The sequence below is a fragment of the Asterias rubens genome, chromosome 18 (assembly GCF_902459465.1).
Source record: "Asterias rubens chromosome 18, eAstRub1.3, whole genome shotgun sequence".
In the NCBI taxonomy this organism is placed as follows: Eukaryota; Metazoa; Echinodermata; class Asteroidea; order Forcipulatida; family Asteriidae; genus Asterias; species Asterias rubens.
In genome coordinates, this window is record NC_047079.1 from 4,421,109 (window position 1) to 4,438,308 (window position 17,200).

Consider the following 17,200-nt stretch of genomic DNA (forward strand, 5'->3'; position numbering starts at 1 on the left):
CTATCTCTAATTCTACACTCATTAATTTGAAGTGGTCATCACAAAATTGTGATATATAACAAATCCTCTCTTCCGACAAAAACGATTCTTCACCAAATCTCATGAATAATAAAACCTGATGCCCAAGGCTGTAGTACTGGTCCTTGGCAATTACCAATGCTGTTCGCATGTGACATCTGCTTTTGAACATGGTGAGGTCATATGTTGGAAACAATTTGCTTAGCATGAAATGTCTTCCTTGATAAAAAAAAACAGGATTACCAACCAAATTCCCATTTGTTGCATATATTGCTTGTTTATTGGTATTCAGCTGTTGTTTGCTTATCCTGAAAATCACGTGGAAATGTGGTTGGTAACCCTGTTTTTATCCAGGAAGAAATTTCATGCTAAACAAATTTGTGTGCAAATTTGTGTGCCCTGGTTGCCTGTGGATAATTCAATCTCATAGGTCTTGGGGGGGGGGGGGGTCATCAGGTATACAATGCTCATCACACATTTGTGTTAAGAGCAAAACCAAAACTTACTCGACACAATTTGTATCTAGTTGGTAAGGAGTGCTGTAGAATTGCAAAGGTTGTGGGTTCGAATCCCAGCTCAGTAATATGCAAGTGATTTGTTCACAGAAATCAAGGAATTAGAAATATACAGTGCTTACACACATTGGTGTAAGGGTAAACAAACAAAATTAATATAATTTGTATCATTAGTCAAAGTCACTTTAATGAAAATGGCAAAGACTGTGCTCAGTTCTGGCTGAATCTTGAAATCTAAAACGTGTGTGGACACGATGAGAAGAAGAAGAAGAGTTTTAAAAAGATGTCAAATTTGCATCGGGAAAATGAATATTAATTTTTTTTTTTTTTTTACCCATAAGACTGTAGTATGCCTGTGATATTTTTTCACAGGACTCGGGGAAAGTACTGAGTTAACAGTGCTAACATACATCAGTGTTTAGGAAACAAAAAATTAAAGAGTTTAGCACTTACCCAGTATGCACTGAAGTTGTTAAATGTGTTGTTTGTTACATTGTACATTTTTATCGGTCCTTCATGCCTGGTACTTGTGGGAGCAACCGCTGTAATTACCTCCATACCCTCTGGCCATCCCTTTGCATGCCCCCTTGGAATGTTCCTGGAGATATTAAAACTCATCCAGGGTCTCCTTAAAATGAAGGAAATTCCCCTTTTGCCCTTTATACAAGAACAAAGTATCAGGCCAGGGGTGGATTTCACAAAGAGTTATTAGACTAGTCTTTTAAAACTAGAATTAGGACGAGTTACTCGTTTTTGATATCTTCGAGTTGTACTAGGTCTGGCTCTTTGTGAAATCAACCCAAGTTCTCCCCCCAATTCTTCCCTCATCCACAGCCACTCCCCTCCCAGCTGCTTTGCACTTTTCTCTGTCTAAGGGCATTGTGGATAAGTTTCCAAGTGTTTTAACAAGATTGTTATGGCTATGACTGTTGCTAAGGACATCCAACACCATGCAATGCCTCAAATCCTATAGACATCCAACTTTTCTCTGTCTAAGGGCATTGTGGATAAGTTTCCAAGTGTTTTAAGATTGTTACGGCTATGACTGTTGCTAAGGACATCCAACACCTTGAGGATGCGGTGATCTAGCCGTAGCCACCAAATCGGACACGGCCTAATATTCCCTTTCTTTCTTCTATTCATCCATTGTGAATGTTTGTTGTATGTATATTTTTTCAACCATTTAGACAGTACCAATGAGGAAGGACATGACAAAATTCTTTGGCGTAGAGAGCAATGAACTTCATCAGGCAGCGACACCACGAGTACGGCTCACCCTTTAGTAAAATTACTCATCGCACTACAAGTCTTTTCAATGTCGCTTTCCTGGCTGAGGCTGAGGCTTGTTGCTTGTGACTTCAAAATGGCCGTCAGGCAAGCCGCAGCCATAGCCAAAGAAGCGAGTTTGATAAGATTAATGCATGGCATGACTAAATTATTCACAAACAGTATAAAACATTGCTCATATCAAATTGTTTTGTATTTACAAAGTAACTTGTTTCGTTTAATTTATAGTCCTTTAGAAAGTATTTATTTGTGTTTGTTTCTAGTGCTGTTTTTGTTGTCCTGTTTATTTTGAATGCTTTCCTGTGCCATCTCAATATTGCTGTATTCCTTGTATGTTTGTTTTGTATTCTGTTTGGTTAAGTTGTTCGTTTGCTTGTTTTTTTTTTTTTTCACCAATTAAAGGATTTGGGTACTTTTTCAAAATGTCCATAGATTTACATTAAACTTACAGGGTTTGAAGATAATGATAGTGGAAAGCTTCCCTTCAAATATTACTTACTGAGGTGCTATAGTTTTTGAGAAATGAGTAAAACAATGTCATAAAAATACGTTTGTAAATGCTTAAAATAATTTTGGTCTCATGAGACCAAAATTATTTTCGTGACATTGTTTTACTCATTACCTGAAAACTTCAGCAGCTCAGCACGTAATACTTTCAGGGAAACTTTCTACTATCATTATCTTCAAACTGTGTAAGTTTAGTGTAAATCTGTGTACATTGTGTTTTTTGTCCTACGAAAAGTACATACACCCTTTAAAATTGCAAAAACCTAACGCCTGAATATGTAAGGTTAGACAGGGAATCTTTCTAGCAGCTTTTGCATAGAAAGCTGTAATTGCTTTTGCTCAACATTGATCATTTTTAGAATTAATTCCATGGAAATTAAGATTCTTCGTTCTCATTGGGGGCACCATTTCTTGTTTGCAGAACATATTGCCCCAACCCAAGCAAGAGCACATGTTTCCTTGTTTGTATCTAGTTAAAAAAGACACTTTTTTGAACCGTTCTTATTGGAAAATGTTTTGAGAGTTGATGTTTGCTCTGGACGTTTTCACTTTGAGACCGTTAAATAAGAAATTTTTTCTTTGGAGTCGAGAACAATTTATATATGTTAAAATTGAGCAAATACCGTGTGAATATGTTTGTTTTTGTCTCAAGACTCTTCAAGTACATTGATTGGACATCTTTTGTTCTTGAGTACACACTGTACCCAAGACTTCAAGCTTTCATTCCTATAATTTTCCCCACAATAGCCACGCGAAGAGACTAGTTTCCTTTGCTTTGAAACTGTAGGTGCATGACAACTTGAATAGTTATGAACATGAATGTGTATTCACAACTCGTATATATCTTTTTATCCCCCACCCAACATCTCTTTTATTTTGTTTCCATTATTTTGATGAAAATAACTTTAATGATATTTTAATTTGTACTTGCATCTTGTTATTTTTTCATCACAACGATTGAGTTTGAACAATCTTCTCATTGCTGATTAATGACATCCAATGTGATCTTAACACATCGACTGCCTATTTTGTGTTTATATACTCAATGCTATTTACAAACCATTGTGACTTGGGTATGCTGGCATCGCCATTTATGTTTCTTCAGCCCTTCTCACACTTATCCCTGTGGAATACAGTAAAGTTACAGTAAAGTTACACGTTTAAGCCTGGTTCACACTTCCTGCGAATGCTTTGTGCGAAGCGAATTTCATTGCGTCAAAAAGGGAACGGGAGAAGTAGCACAGGGTTTTACCATTACCCCTACTCTAGGCTACGGGTGGATATTGGTACATGTAATGCCCATTTGCCGGGGCAGACCGATGGCCGACCGGGGGTAAAAGCAACCCGAGGAAAAGAGTAATAATAAATAATAATTAACCATTCTTATATAGCGCATAACACATAGAAATCAAACATGTCCCTAAGCGCTTCTGAGAAAAACACAACAGAATACAAAGACAAAACGTACTGGGTAACAAATAAAATGGATGAATTAAATGATAAATAAGTGCGTCTTTAAAGCAATCTTAAACCTAATAATGGAATCAATGTTTTTTATGTGTTCCGGGAGATTGTTCCATAAGGTTGAGGCAGTGTGAATGAAGCTGCGTTCACCATATGATTTGGTTATCACTGGTGGAATAACAAACAACTTTTTCTTGTTAGAACGAAGATTTCTAGAAGGTGTGTACAATGTTAACAGCTCTGTCAAATAAGGAGGCGCAAAATCATAAAAACATTCATATGCTAACAACAATATTTTGAATGAAATGCGAGAGTGAATAGGTAGCCAGTGTAAGTCTCTTAGAATAACAGACACAGGTTCATGTTTCCCGAGGAAAAGACTAGTGTGAAAAGGGCTTAACAACATTACCTCTTATTAGCAGGTGGAAAGTTCCTTATCATAAAGCTCATGCAGTTCTACACTGCTAAAAATGGTATTCTTGAAATAAGACAAACATCTCATTTTGAAAAAAAAATATTTCTTCTGTCACTCCCTAGAAAAAGTTTCTCGGGAGTGACACAAGAAAATATATTCTCAAAATAAGATGTTTTTCTTGTTTCAAGAATACCATTTTTAGCAGTTCTACTCCTTTAAGTGCCGTAAATTTCATTGGTTGGAATGAACCTCAACCCAGTTTAGATGTGCCTTTCGGATTCCATGGTAACCTACAACCATGGCAACAAAGCAGCAGAAATCAACAACTCAATTAATATCAAGCCTACATCCGTATGGACTGTGAAAGGGGTAACCCTGTTTCAGACCCAGGAGTAGGTGGCAACGGCCCCCTGGAACAAATAATTGTAGCCCACACCTTGAAGTGGCCTTCAGGCCTTGTGTGTCTGGTGACATGCATAAACAAAAAATATATAAAAAATACACATTAGTTCTTGTTTCGTGGGATAGATGTAGTCTTGCAGCATTCTCTCTTAACAGTGGTCCGCTGGCCAAATGCCAGATAAAACACTTGAGGTCCAGTCCGAATTCACTCCTAGTGGTCCGGACAGTTAGTTCAGTCTAGAAGAAAAGCAGATCCCCTATTTCGTTTGAAAGACTGACCAGTGAAAAAGTTTGTTGACTAATGACATGACAAGTTGAGTGGTCCTGGTGGCCAGTTACTCAAAAAAAAGTTAAGGTCGAACCTCAATGCCTGCTTCGTCTCAAAAAGTCATTCTTAAAAAATCTCCTTCTGATTTGATAAATCCATGCCAGGAATGTAATTTTTGACAAACATGGTGCATTAGATATGAACAGTATTATTGTTTGATCATTTTTAAAGATACTTGCTGCAAGACGGCTCAATTTCCAAAGACCAGAACTTTCACTCAGGTTTTGTTCCATCCAAACTCGTAGGTCTTCATCTTTGCATACTTACACACCTGTTACAAATGCATGTTGCTAAACTCATTTACAGTTAACATTGATGAGCACAAAAGAAACACTAAATTATCAGAGGTGGATAAGACACCAGATTTGTCCAGTGATATCTATTCTGTAAGCATATCACTGGTAACAATATGAACAAGAAGGGAATTTGGGCTGTTGTAAAAATGGTTACCAACCAAAATAACTGAAAGTATAAATGCAAACAACTTCAACGGACTTTGTCCATATAATATGTATAGCAGAGAAACTCACATAGGCTTTGGCATCAACATATCACAACATTTTATGTTAATTTTAAGCAATCTTTCAGCTGTTTAGTAAACCAGTGAAACATGTATTTGTTTTAAAAGTTGTTAAGTTGAGGTTGAACAAACAAAAATTGACTAAAGCAGGATTTGAACCAACTACTATGGAATTAACATGGGAGCGCTCTACCAACTGAGCTATCTAGCCATGTAAGCAGTCAGCTTATTTTATCAATAACTAAGCTATTTAAGAACAAACAAAACATTCTGTTTATTTTCTGCTCTGACAGAACGGCCGGTTTTCATGAGCTAGGTTCAGTGACAAGTCATTTTCACAGCCAAATCCAAGGAAATAAAACCCACATTCTGTGGAAATTTAACTCCTACTTATTTTGCAGAGATGCATAGTTTAACCTCTTCCCAGCAGAGCTTGAAATCAGCAAATTCACCGTACCTTTTCTAAGGATGGGGAAACAGTAAACTTTAATCGGACATGAATTATTTGCTCAATTTCAGCAATCAGTACAGCCACAGAAGAAGGATCTAACCAAACACCTCGGTCTAAACGACGGGAAGTCAACTATTGGTAAAAATCGTCGCAAATCAGTCCCCGTCATTCCGCAAGTTCAAGTAAAGGTAAGATTAAATCAATCAGAAACTTGATAAGAATAACCAGGGGCCAATTTCACAGAGCTGCTTAAGCCAAAATTTTGCTTAAGCACGAAAATAGCTTGCTTATTTTACACAAGTTACTGGCCGAAATTTCATTCCATATCGGTGGTTTTGACTGGTATTCAGCTGTTGTTTACTTAGCATAACAATTGAGTGGAGTCTTGGGCTGTAATCTGGTTTTACTAAGCAAGGATTTTTTTGCTTAAGCAAATATTTTTTCTTGAGCAGCTCTATGAAATTGGGCCCTGTAAAGAAAGGCTTGCGGTAACACCATGTAATAATAATAATAATTTCGAAGTCTTATATAGCGCACGTATCTACCAAACGTATCTACTGAATCAAGGCACGCTTTAATTTTACCAGGAAGGGAGAATTGAGTTTGTTATCTATTATTTATCAACCTATCTATGACGACACTATTTATTCACTGCAAGTGAACAAAGACATTAATTCACTGTGAGCATTTTTAAGGGGCTTTAATGCATGGATAATCTCCTGTATTCAAAAGACTTCCTAGTAGGTCAAAGAGCAGGGAATGCCCCTATTTGGTCCACAAAGACTTGCATAGGATCTAAAAAGGAATGTTAATCTATTGATGGTGAATGAAGGAATCAATTTCTGATACAGTTGCTCAGTGAGTGTGTACAAAAGATTACCAGTCCACTGATGTCCAGTGTGGGGTTAGTCCAGACATGGACTATTGATCACAATCACTTCATCGCTGGTCGGATCACAGCTCCACCCAGCAATAGTGTGATCTTAAGTGACTGGAGTGGTCTCAACATTCTGATAGGTTTCCGAGCCTTTTCTAACTCACCTTGCAGTATTGAGGTTCCAGTTCCACCCAATGACCGTGTGGTTTGGCCACGGGAACACCAAAAGGCTCAGCTGGGGCTTCTGAAGAGAGGCGTGGCTGCTTTATTCTCAGTGTTTTGGGAAGTTTGGTCTAGCAGTCGTCGGGAGACTGCATGGAGGTAGAGTGGAGTGCATCTGAAGTGGAGGATTCTGTGGAATTGATGATACATAACAAAGTCAGTGGCTCAGCAGAGATGAGATTTGCCTGCCAGTGAGGAATTGTGTGCTCAAGATAAAGTTTCATGATTGTGAGAGTTCCGACTCACCAAGTGAGGTCAAAAGTGACTTGGTGATTTTGAGATCTAACTGGCTACTCATCTGAAGTGAGATACATATACAGTATCAATTAAGTCAGCCGCACAGTGGAAAGGTTTATGCCAGTGAGATCCCAATACTGACGGTGACTGCAAGTTCCTACTTGCTACTCACTTCTACCTCCATGCTTGAAGTGAGACAACAACAAACTTGGTGGCACCAGTAAGCAAAATTGGGATCCCAATGATGTCAGCAGTTTAAGTTTGAACTTGCTACTCATATGACATGTCAACAAACTAAGGGATCACACAGCCAGTTCCAACTCTATTCGCATCTAAATTAAGACCACTACACCCATTGCGGAGTTCCAGCGATCGGCAATGAGATCAAGAGCTTACTCGACAATGGTGAGATCGACAAAATTAAATAGTCACAAACTAAAACAAAGTAACTCTTCCAGCCTTAACCCTAAAGTGTCATGATTTTGTGATGTTGTCTTTTCACTTGTGTATTGTTAAAATCTTAATACGTTATACCTCATTAATGAAATATCAATAGGCTTTAAAACTTTTGAAGGGGAACATCAGTTTCTGTCTGGTAAAGGGGACTTCTTTAGGGAAAAGTTGTACTAGAAATTAAAGGGCACATTTACAGTTGATTTGGGTGCAGTGGGTTATTTTGTTGACAAAACAGCTATCTCACAGCGTGTGTTTGTGCGGCCATTTTGTAAGTTGAACAAACAGCATCGCGTGAGCGTTCAATACAAAAAAAACTCAAATGTGTATTTCATATTCTACGCGCGTGCAGAATGACGCGCTTGTCATCTTGCGGTCCCGTGGCGTTTGTGCACGAAGCATCACTCGTGCGCCCTCTAGTTCTTATATATAACTCTAGGAGGTAGACGTACATTGTAAGTTCCAGCAGGCAAGGGTTTCTGAAGCGGTATCCCAGTATGTGGCTACCAATAGTGAACCCTCTCGGAGATTTACAAAACTTTTAATTGGTTTGATTTCCTCTTTAGGAGAAGGTCGACCCAAAGTTACTCGCCCTAAAAGAAAAACTGGATGATTTTATGATCAGCGGGCTGCCCGACTTTCCTGCTCTTCTAACCTTCAGCAGCAACAAAAGAGAAAACGATGACGAGGTGTTCCAAATCGTAAGTTGAACTTTCAAAGCAGCAAGGCCCAATTTCAAAGAGCTGCTGTTTGCCTTGATAAAAACAAGATAACCAACCAAATTTCCACGTGACTTTCAGGATAAGTAATCAACAGCTGATTACCAGTAACAAACAGTATGCAACAAATGGAAACTTGAATGGTAATTCTGTTTTTATCACAGGGAAGAAATTTCATGCTAAGCAAATTTTCATGCTTAGCAGCTCTATGAAATTGGGCCCAGAAGTGGGTTGGTGGTTGTGGTAGGGGGATGAAATCACTTCTCAGAAGGTCAATAAGCCAGTCCAGCTTTTCAAAACAAAACCATTTCCAAAACAAGGACGATTTGCTTTTCAAGAGCTCAAAATTGATCGTAAGTTGTGTGCCAATCGCAAGTTGTAAGGTGTTACATGTATGTCAAAAATTTGGTCAAGTTATGATTACTAATATATCTTTCTGGTATTAAAACCAAGGGCCCCTCGAAGATGTCTTGCTCTGTAATCTCAGGTCTGAAGCAACATACCTGTGTAGGAGCAAGGAATAAGAAATTATCAGTTTTAGATGTGGAAGGGAACCGAACAATCGGGTAGGGACTGTAAAGCCAGTAGACCCCTTGCATAATGCAAACGCTACACTGACGCTAACGTTTTCACACACAAAGAACAGCTCTAGTCCAATCATTTGCCTCCGTTGACCCCATTCAGGGCGCTTTTTGACTCAAGTGAGGATGCTGTTTGACCCCAGTGAGGGCACTGTTTGTGCGTATGACGGCACATGCGAGGGGTCTATCACATGGAAGGTGGGATTCAAACCTGGTCCACAGAGGAAAGGCATGCAAAGAGACCTGTTCCCCCCTTGCCAAAATTTACCAAAATTCTTAAATTGCGTCTTAGTACTCTCTATAATTTTGTGAACTATTTAATTTTTTAACTCAAGGAGGAGTCGTGGAGGAGCTACGCCAATCCTGACGACATTATAGACTTGACCAAGAAAGAGATGGATCAGCAAGAAGCTATCTGGGAAATCGTCAAGACAGAAGTGGGTTACATCAAGAACGTCCGAATCATTGTAGATGTAAGTTTGCCATTTCTGTTCTTCCAGGACAGACTCGCTTCCATTTTATTTCATTTGTTCTGGTTGTGAAGCCAATGTGGGAGGAAAACCATTACAGAGAATTATTCCAGGGAAAATTCAAGCAATGCGGTGGAGACTGAAAACCCATTCCACACTGTGCCCTCTGCGGGATTTGAACCGGGGGTTCCAGAATTGGAAGGGGGAGGAAAGATACCACCACACCAACCCGAACGCCCAAGTCTAAAGTCTAAACCCAAACTCACTGTTGCAATCTTTAAAGGATCATTACAGAATTGGTTTTTGCTAACAAAACAGTTGCTGGCAGTGTAAGCACTTTATGTAATCCAATACATAAACTGACAAACCTGTAGAAGTTTGAGAACAATCGGCCATGTAGATTACGGGAGAGTAGTGAAAAACCGATTACCAACTTTGCATTGCATCGATGCCCAAACAAAAAATGAATAAAACGCTCACTGAGCGATAAACTCCAAACGCGAAATTAGAGAATTTATTTCTCATCAAATAAGACATTTCAGACAGAAATATTTCAAGTGATGTTTTCTACTATCATCATTAGACCATGTAAGTTTTATGTAAATCTGTGATCATCACGATTTTTGTTTCTTACCAATTCTGTAACGTTCCTTTAAGAGATAAAGTCTATAACAAAACAGAAGAAAAAAAAATAAGTGATTATTTCGGTGTTTTCAGTTTTTTCCAGAAAACTGACATTGCTGCTACAAGTTTGTGCACAATTTGTAATTATGTTATGTTTTAAAATTTCAGCATAATTTTCTTTGTTTTTCCTTCCTTTTAGTTTTATTTATGCACGTTGATCAATCTTCAAGCATCCTTAATGCTGAACGAGGTAAGATTTAATAAATACTTGCAATTTGGTAAAATTTTGAATATTTGATTGGAATTTTTCACAAAATTCGGGGGAAAGTGCAAAGCGTTCTGTGCTTAATACACATAGGTGCACACAATTAAAAGGAATTTTCTTTATCCCTGATCAAAGACCTTCTTTAAGCACTCAAGTATGAACAGTTCTATTGGCATGTGTGAACATTTCTGGTTGTGAAAGTGTCGTGGCCGAGCAGTTAAGAGCACCAAAATTCAAACTCTGGTGTTTCTGATCAGCCAGAGTGTGGGTTCGAATCCCCCAGTCCTGACACTTGTGTCCTTAAGCAAGACACTTAACCATTGCTTCGTCCATTGGATGGGATGTAAAGCCGTTGGTCCCATGTGTTGTGTAACGCATGTAAAAGAACCCAGTGCACTTTATCGAAAAGAGAAGGGTACGCCACAGAGTTCCTAATAAAACCGTTATAAGGTTGACAGTGCCAGGTAAAGGTTGGGTCTCAGAATTCATCACTGCAATAATCTTTCTGAAAGTTTGTATATAACTCAGCGCCTTGAGCACCTTGTTGGTAGAAATAGTGTGCTACATAAGACTTCGCCCAGGGGTATAAATGGGTACCTGCGATGGTAGAGGTTGATATTGTGAATGACAAAGCCTTCGGAGCGCCACGGCAGCTCGGGGCTGTGTACTCCCTATAGGGAGCTGAGAAATATTAAAGGCATGTTATTGACCAAATGACCAGGGGACTAATGTAAAGCGCATTGATACTGTTTATTGTGATAACCGCACTATGTAAGAATTTGTTATTATTATTAATACTATTATTATTTGTTGAAGGTTGAGACAGAAAAGATCTTCAGTAACATCAGTGCCATTGAGACGCTCCACACTAGATTCTGGAAGGATAGACTGTCTAAAGTCATCTCCAATGCTCGTCACGAAAAGAGAATACTGTCAGCTACAGACTTGGCCGTCGCCTTTGAAGGGGTACGTTGTTATTAGTGAATATGTCAGCTACAGACTTGGCTGTCGCCTTTGAAGGGGTACGTTGTTATTAGTGAATATGTCAGCTACAGACTTGGCTGTCGCCTTTGAAGGGGTTCGTTGTTATTTAGTGAATTCGCAGTGTCAAACCGTACAAGTATACTAACAATCGTTGTGTTCAGTTCTTCCCTGAAAAGCATACGTCACATAAGGAATAGGAATGTGATTTCAAGACCTCACAATCAGATTTTCACAGGTTTGTTATTTTATGCATATGTCGAGATACACCAAGTGCGAAGACTGGTCTTTGACAGTTACCAATAGTGTCCATAAAGGAAATTTATAACAGAGTTTTACTCTTACCTCAGTTCCCAGATCTCTTTGCGCCATACATCAAGTTCTGCACCGACGAAGCCGACTGTTTAGTGTACCTACGGGAGAGAGAGAAAGAGAATGAAATGCTCAAACACTTCATCGATTGGGCGCAGAGACACCCAGAGAGCAAGAGGCTGAAGCTGCGAGATCTTCTGGTGTATCCAATGCAGCGAATCACAAAGTACCCTCTTCTACTTCACGCCGTGGAGAAGAAGACTGTGGATGAGGAGGTCAAAGCTGTAGTCAAATCCAGGGTAAGGAGCAGGCCTGACACTTCACGGAGGCAACAAAGGCGATTGCCTCCGTTGCCCCTTGCCATTGCCTTGGTGCCCTTGAAAAGCTCCAGTAGAAATTTACAATTTCCTCATAGGGTGCCCTTTGCCAAAGAGAAAATGCCTTGGTGCCCTTGCCCTTTCAAAAACGAAGCATACGGGCCTGAAGGAGGTTTCGGGTTAGAATCCTACCAAGCTATAAATCGCTGATTTCACAGTGACTAGTATTGTCGTCTAGTGACTGAATCACAACTTCTTGATTTGTGCAATTCATAATCGTAGACACGAAACCAATGTTTTTATGAGAGAGGTCTTGCCATTAACGAACCTAATACACCATGTTCCTCATCTTCAGATCTCTGAAGTAAAGGAGTTTGTTCTTCGAGTTAACCACGAGCTGAGACAAGAAGAAGAGAGGCAAAAGATGGAGTTGACGATCAGTCGTCTTGACGCCTACGAGGCGGTCAGTGTCCCAAGTGGTTGTGACGAGTTGGCAAAGGTATGTTGCAGTCTTTTTGAAATGTAAAGTAGACCTTTAGTTTTTTGAACCAGCGTTTTTATTGCTATAAAAATGTAGATGTATGTAATATAACTACATGTACTGTGTGAACTTTTCAATGAACTTTTCATTTCAAAAAGTTTTGTTTTTTTGTTTTTTTTGATATTGCAAACAATCCGGAGCAATTATGTCCATGAAGAATGATCTCTAATAGGTTATACAATCTGAGAAACGTTAGTGACGTAACAACTGATATTTTTTACATAACCACATTATTTCGAAGTGAAACGTTTCTCAAAATGCTCTATACTATCCGAAAGCTGCTGTAGGCTTCTAACCAAACGTTTCGATTGCCATTTATTTCAAGAGTGTTTGCCAATCGTTTACCTTCCCTTTAACGTGTTCCCCATAAATCTCCCAGTAGCTCGACGATAATTAGTGTGTTAAATTTCCTATGGAAGATAGCAAGAGCTTTTTTCCAACCTTAACTACAGCTCAGGCTCTGGCTTCCTTTTGGTGATAGAGCACCAATGGCGAGCTAGCCTGAGCCTAGAGGTGAAAAACGCCCCAAGCACTCCAGAGTCGGCCGAAACAAATGCGGAATTAAGTTTGACTTCTGAAACAGTCGGTAGTGACTCTACGCCCTAGAAGTAGAACGACTGTTGCAGTCATTCGGAACGACAGACTCTGGTTTCAGGCGTCGATCTTGTCATGAGTCAAAATGCTATGTTAAGCTCGCCTGTCTGAAATCAACCTAGAGTTGCTCCTAATCTATTTGGTTTGGCGCGACTATGGCGCGCCTGTCTGAATCGGGTGTAAGTTAACGCTGATTTTGTTTTCCCCAATTGATACTAAATTCAGCTAGTGGAGGAGAACTCTTACCTAGACTTGATGTGCAGTATGCCGGATGCACCACCCCAGCATGCTCGCTGGCTCTTAATGCAAGGCTCTCTCAAGCTACGAGACGGGGACTCCAGCAGGGTGGACGCCTACGGCTTCTTGTTCACAGACATGTTAGTTATTGCCAGGCAACGCAAGAGTGAGCAGTTCCGTGTCATTAAACCACCGATGAGGGTCGACAGACTCCGAGTCCAGGAACTTAAAGATTCCAGTAAGTTGTAGAAACAAAATAAGACTTAAAGAGCTATGCATGGTGGAAAATACCGAGTAAGATTTGCAGTGACACCCCGTGAAATCTCTTTGTGAGTAGTGTTTGTACTTTTTTTATTCTCCAAAAGGGCTTTACTCTTAAACTCTAGGAGCCTGCTTTGGTTGCCTGACTTAAACTCATATATACAAGATTCATATCATAAAGATTGGTCGGATGGGACGTAAAGCTGTTGGTCCCATGTGTTGTATAACGCATGTAAAAGAACCCAGTGCACTTATCGAAAAGAGAAGGGGTTCGCCCCGGTGTTCCTGGCTGTGGCTGCTGTATGCGCCGTAGCACCTTGTTAACCCTTGTAAGGTGCTACATAATTGGGTCTCAGAGTTCACTGCTGCTCATTAACCTATCTTTCTGAAAGTTTGTATATATACTCAGCAACTTGAGTACCTTGTTTGGTAGATACGTGCGCTATATAAGATTTTGATATTATTAAAATGACACTTACCTAATTTGATGCGCTTCTTTGCAGCTGGTTTTGCTCTGGTCCACTTGGACGACTACGACTGTGCTGCTTATGGTTGCGTCTTATCAACACCCAAAACAGCCACCTGGTTGCAGAAAATACAAGCAGCAAAGGTAAGCCTTGGACACAGTGTTATCAAAAGTCACTTTAGAAGCAATTATAGCTTGTGGCTTGTCACAGCCCGTGAGGTCTACAGCATCGAACTCATGTTTTGGTTGCTGAGGCTGTGTCCGGAACAGCGACTTCATCTACAGCTACGGCTAGAACAGTGCATCTGCCAGTGTTGAAGGATAGGCAGAAGTGCACTATCGGAGTCTCCGTTTTGGACAAAGTTATCGGAGTGTAGGTTTGAATCCCTGTCTTGACATTTGTGCCCTTGAAAAAGGAACTTATCTGTTAATGTTTCTCACCAGCCCATAAGGGAAAGAATTGGTTGAGATTGTTGGTGTGCATCCCTTTTTGACGCCCATTTTGCTGTTGTGCTGCATTTTAGGCAGTAACTGTTTCTGCTAAGTAAAACCTGAATGTGCTCAGCTGCATTGAGTCTCCTGCAGGTGTGGTTTAACGAAAGTAACAGTCCAGTAGTTTTATGAAACGTAAGTTGCAAATCGTGCATGCGCACTAACACTACTGGGATGATGGTGGTGTGAGGCATATGCTTTTGTGAGTTTCCTCTTTTCTGCGTGTCCCCCCCCCCCCCCCCCCCGTCCAAATATTAATGCCTGTTGTTTTGTTATTTTTGACAGGATCTGTACAGCAGTATCTGTGACTTCAAAATCGAGTATCCCAGCGGAGAGGAGCTTGATGATGGTTCAGGAGAGCCTCCTACCTCCCCAGAAGCAATGATCATGCGTTCCACAGCCTTCTCGTTCATGGACAGCTCACCAAACTCAAGTCCCCTTAACTCGCCCAAGTTACCCATGAAACACCTACTTTCAGTAGACATAAAGAGGGCGCGGTCCTCAAGTTCCTTATCAAGTATGCCAGGAGGTGGGGTGTCGCCAGTCCCAGAGGAAGAAGGCGAGGAAGGTGTCGACGGAGGAAGCAGGGACAGAAACAGTGACGAAGATGACATTTTGACAAGCCCCACAGACGGGGATTCTAACTATTTCGACACCTCAAGTGAGGACACAGTTAGTGTGAGCAGCAATAACCTCAGCAGTTCCTCATTGCATGGCAGGGCAAGTTTACCTCAAACTATCATCATATCATCCCCAACTTCCAGCGGTCCCGATGAGGTTCTGTCTCCCAAAACCCCCACCAGGCGACCCGGAATTCTGATGCCGATTCCTCCTAGCGCCATCAACCTAAAGAGTCCTGCATCTCCTGCTGCTGATATCATCTCCTTTGATGAATCTGACGACGAGGAAGCCCCGCCTCAAGAGAACTCTGTCTACACATTTGATTCCGGATCATCACCAAAACGTAAGACTTCCCATCAGGTCAACCAAATAATCCCAGTGAAGAACACAAAGAAGCGGAGTACCAGCGCCACTGGGCACAATCACAAATCGGAACTCGACAAATCAAAGGAAGGGACTGGAGACCAACACAAATCTAAAAGTAAAAAGAAGTTCTCACAAATAACTAATAACATCACTAAGAAATTCTCGAAGTAATGGTTTGAGAAACGTAGAAGGCACAGAAAAGATGTCTTTGGAAAGGTGGACATGTGTAGCGACTAGTGAACCAGATAAAACACTAGCTTTGTGAGCCAAGACTATTTCATTTATGCCTATTGTTCCCTGATGGTAACATCAGGCTCTCACATGGAATAATGTGTCTAACAGGCCTTGAACCTCGCTCTCGAAGGGCCACAACAATTTTCCTCCACTAAGGAGGCATTCTATGGAGAATATGTATAAGAACCTTGCAGAGGGCAACTCAGCAAAAAAGCACAGGGCACCACCGCAATTGCTGTGGAAGCCTTGGGTTATTCTGAGGTCTGCCGTCGATTTCACCAAATTCTTCCTAACTTAAGACTAATCTTAGGACTAAGGACGAGTCCCAACCCTGCACTGTAGCATGCAGACCTTAAGATTAATCCTAAGTTAGGACGAGTTACTCGTCCTAACTCGAGATAAGACGAGTCCTAACTCTTTGTGAAATCGACCTCAGGTCTGAGAAGTGTTTACTTGGGCACTTTTATGGGCATTACACAACTCACAGGACTTACAGCTTTGCATCCTAACCAAATGAGAAAAAAAAACACAAACAGTTGAGGGTCTTGCTTAAGGCACTGAAGCTTTGTGACTAGTGTGCTTGACCGCTCAGCCCCTACACACCATAAAAAGGACCAGCGATATTACGGCATGCGCCCTCTTTTAAGACCTTTAAGAAAAATAAATGGACCAAATTATGCTTTTAGGGAGTACAACTCTCTGAATATATTGTTCCAAAGTTTAAAGTTTATGTTAATAGTATGCAATTCGAAACCCTAGCAATATAATAGTGTCATTATAAAAAGACATCCAAGCTTTTGATTCGTGCCTACCATTTGGGTAGCAGCAATCAAAAACTGTAAAAAAAAAAACAGGATTAGCATCCTGCCTTTTTGAAAAAAGGAAGGTTTTTTGTTTGTTTTTTCCTCCAAAAAATGGCTGGCTGGGTGTTTTTCAAAATTTATTTTTTTCGTCTGATATCGTCAAATGGTGTCCCTTTTTGGGAGGTTAAAAAAGAAGGTGAAAAAAGGTGGGACGTTTTGTTTTTGTTTACCTTCTAAATATGTTGTTGATTGTGAACAACAGGGACATTCCAGCAATGCAATATTATTATTTTGCTCTTTGCCATAATGTTTTTAAGTGGACAGTCGTCAGTTGCGTTTTATTTGTATATTCTGCAATTTTTGTTACGATATTTATATAATACTGCAGGTATCTTACGGGAGCAACTATTAGAGAGTTTTATGAATGTGTATAAAATGATTTAAAGGAACATTACAGAATTGGTTTTTGCTAACAAAACAGTTGTTGGCAGTGTAAGCACTTCATGTAATCCACCATGTACATAAACTGACAAACCTGTAGAAGTTTGAGATCGATCGGCCATCTGGGTCACGAGAGAATAGTGAAAAACCGATTACAAATTTTGCATTGCATCGATGAC

At 40.2% G+C, this 17,200-nt stretch overlaps 1 protein-coding gene across 4 annotated transcripts in view; it reads left to right on the forward strand.

Annotated features, from left to right (window-relative positions):
* The window catches only part of LOC117302251 (pleckstrin homology domain-containing family G member 5-like), a 47,832-nt gene extending 31,718 nt beyond the window's left edge, over positions 1 to 16,114 (forward strand). For 3 of the 4 annotated variants that reach the window (XM_033786102.1, XM_033786100.1, XM_033786101.1), the window contains exons 9-19: positions 1,721 to 1,798; positions 5,976 to 6,095; positions 8,263 to 8,397; positions 9,332 to 9,469; positions 10,290 to 10,340; positions 11,172 to 11,321; positions 11,687 to 11,947; positions 12,321 to 12,464; positions 13,326 to 13,575; positions 14,102 to 14,208; positions 14,842 to 16,114. In XM_033786102.1, coding sequence (XP_033641993.1) covers positions 1,721 to 1,798; positions 5,976 to 6,095; positions 8,263 to 8,397; positions 9,332 to 9,469; positions 10,290 to 10,340; positions 11,172 to 11,321; positions 11,687 to 11,947; positions 12,321 to 12,464; positions 13,326 to 13,575; positions 14,102 to 14,208; positions 14,842 to 15,714 — 2,307 coding nt within the window. In that variant the 3' untranslated portion in view covers positions 15,715 to 16,114. The remainder of the gene's footprint in view (positions 1 to 1,720; positions 1,799 to 5,975; positions 6,096 to 8,262; positions 8,398 to 9,331; positions 9,470 to 10,289; positions 10,341 to 11,171; positions 11,322 to 11,686; positions 11,948 to 12,320; positions 12,465 to 13,325; positions 13,576 to 14,101; positions 14,209 to 14,841) is intronic. The other variant, XM_033786103.1, reaches the window with a different exon arrangement.
* Positions 16,115 to 17,200: the final 1,086 nt, after the last annotated feature.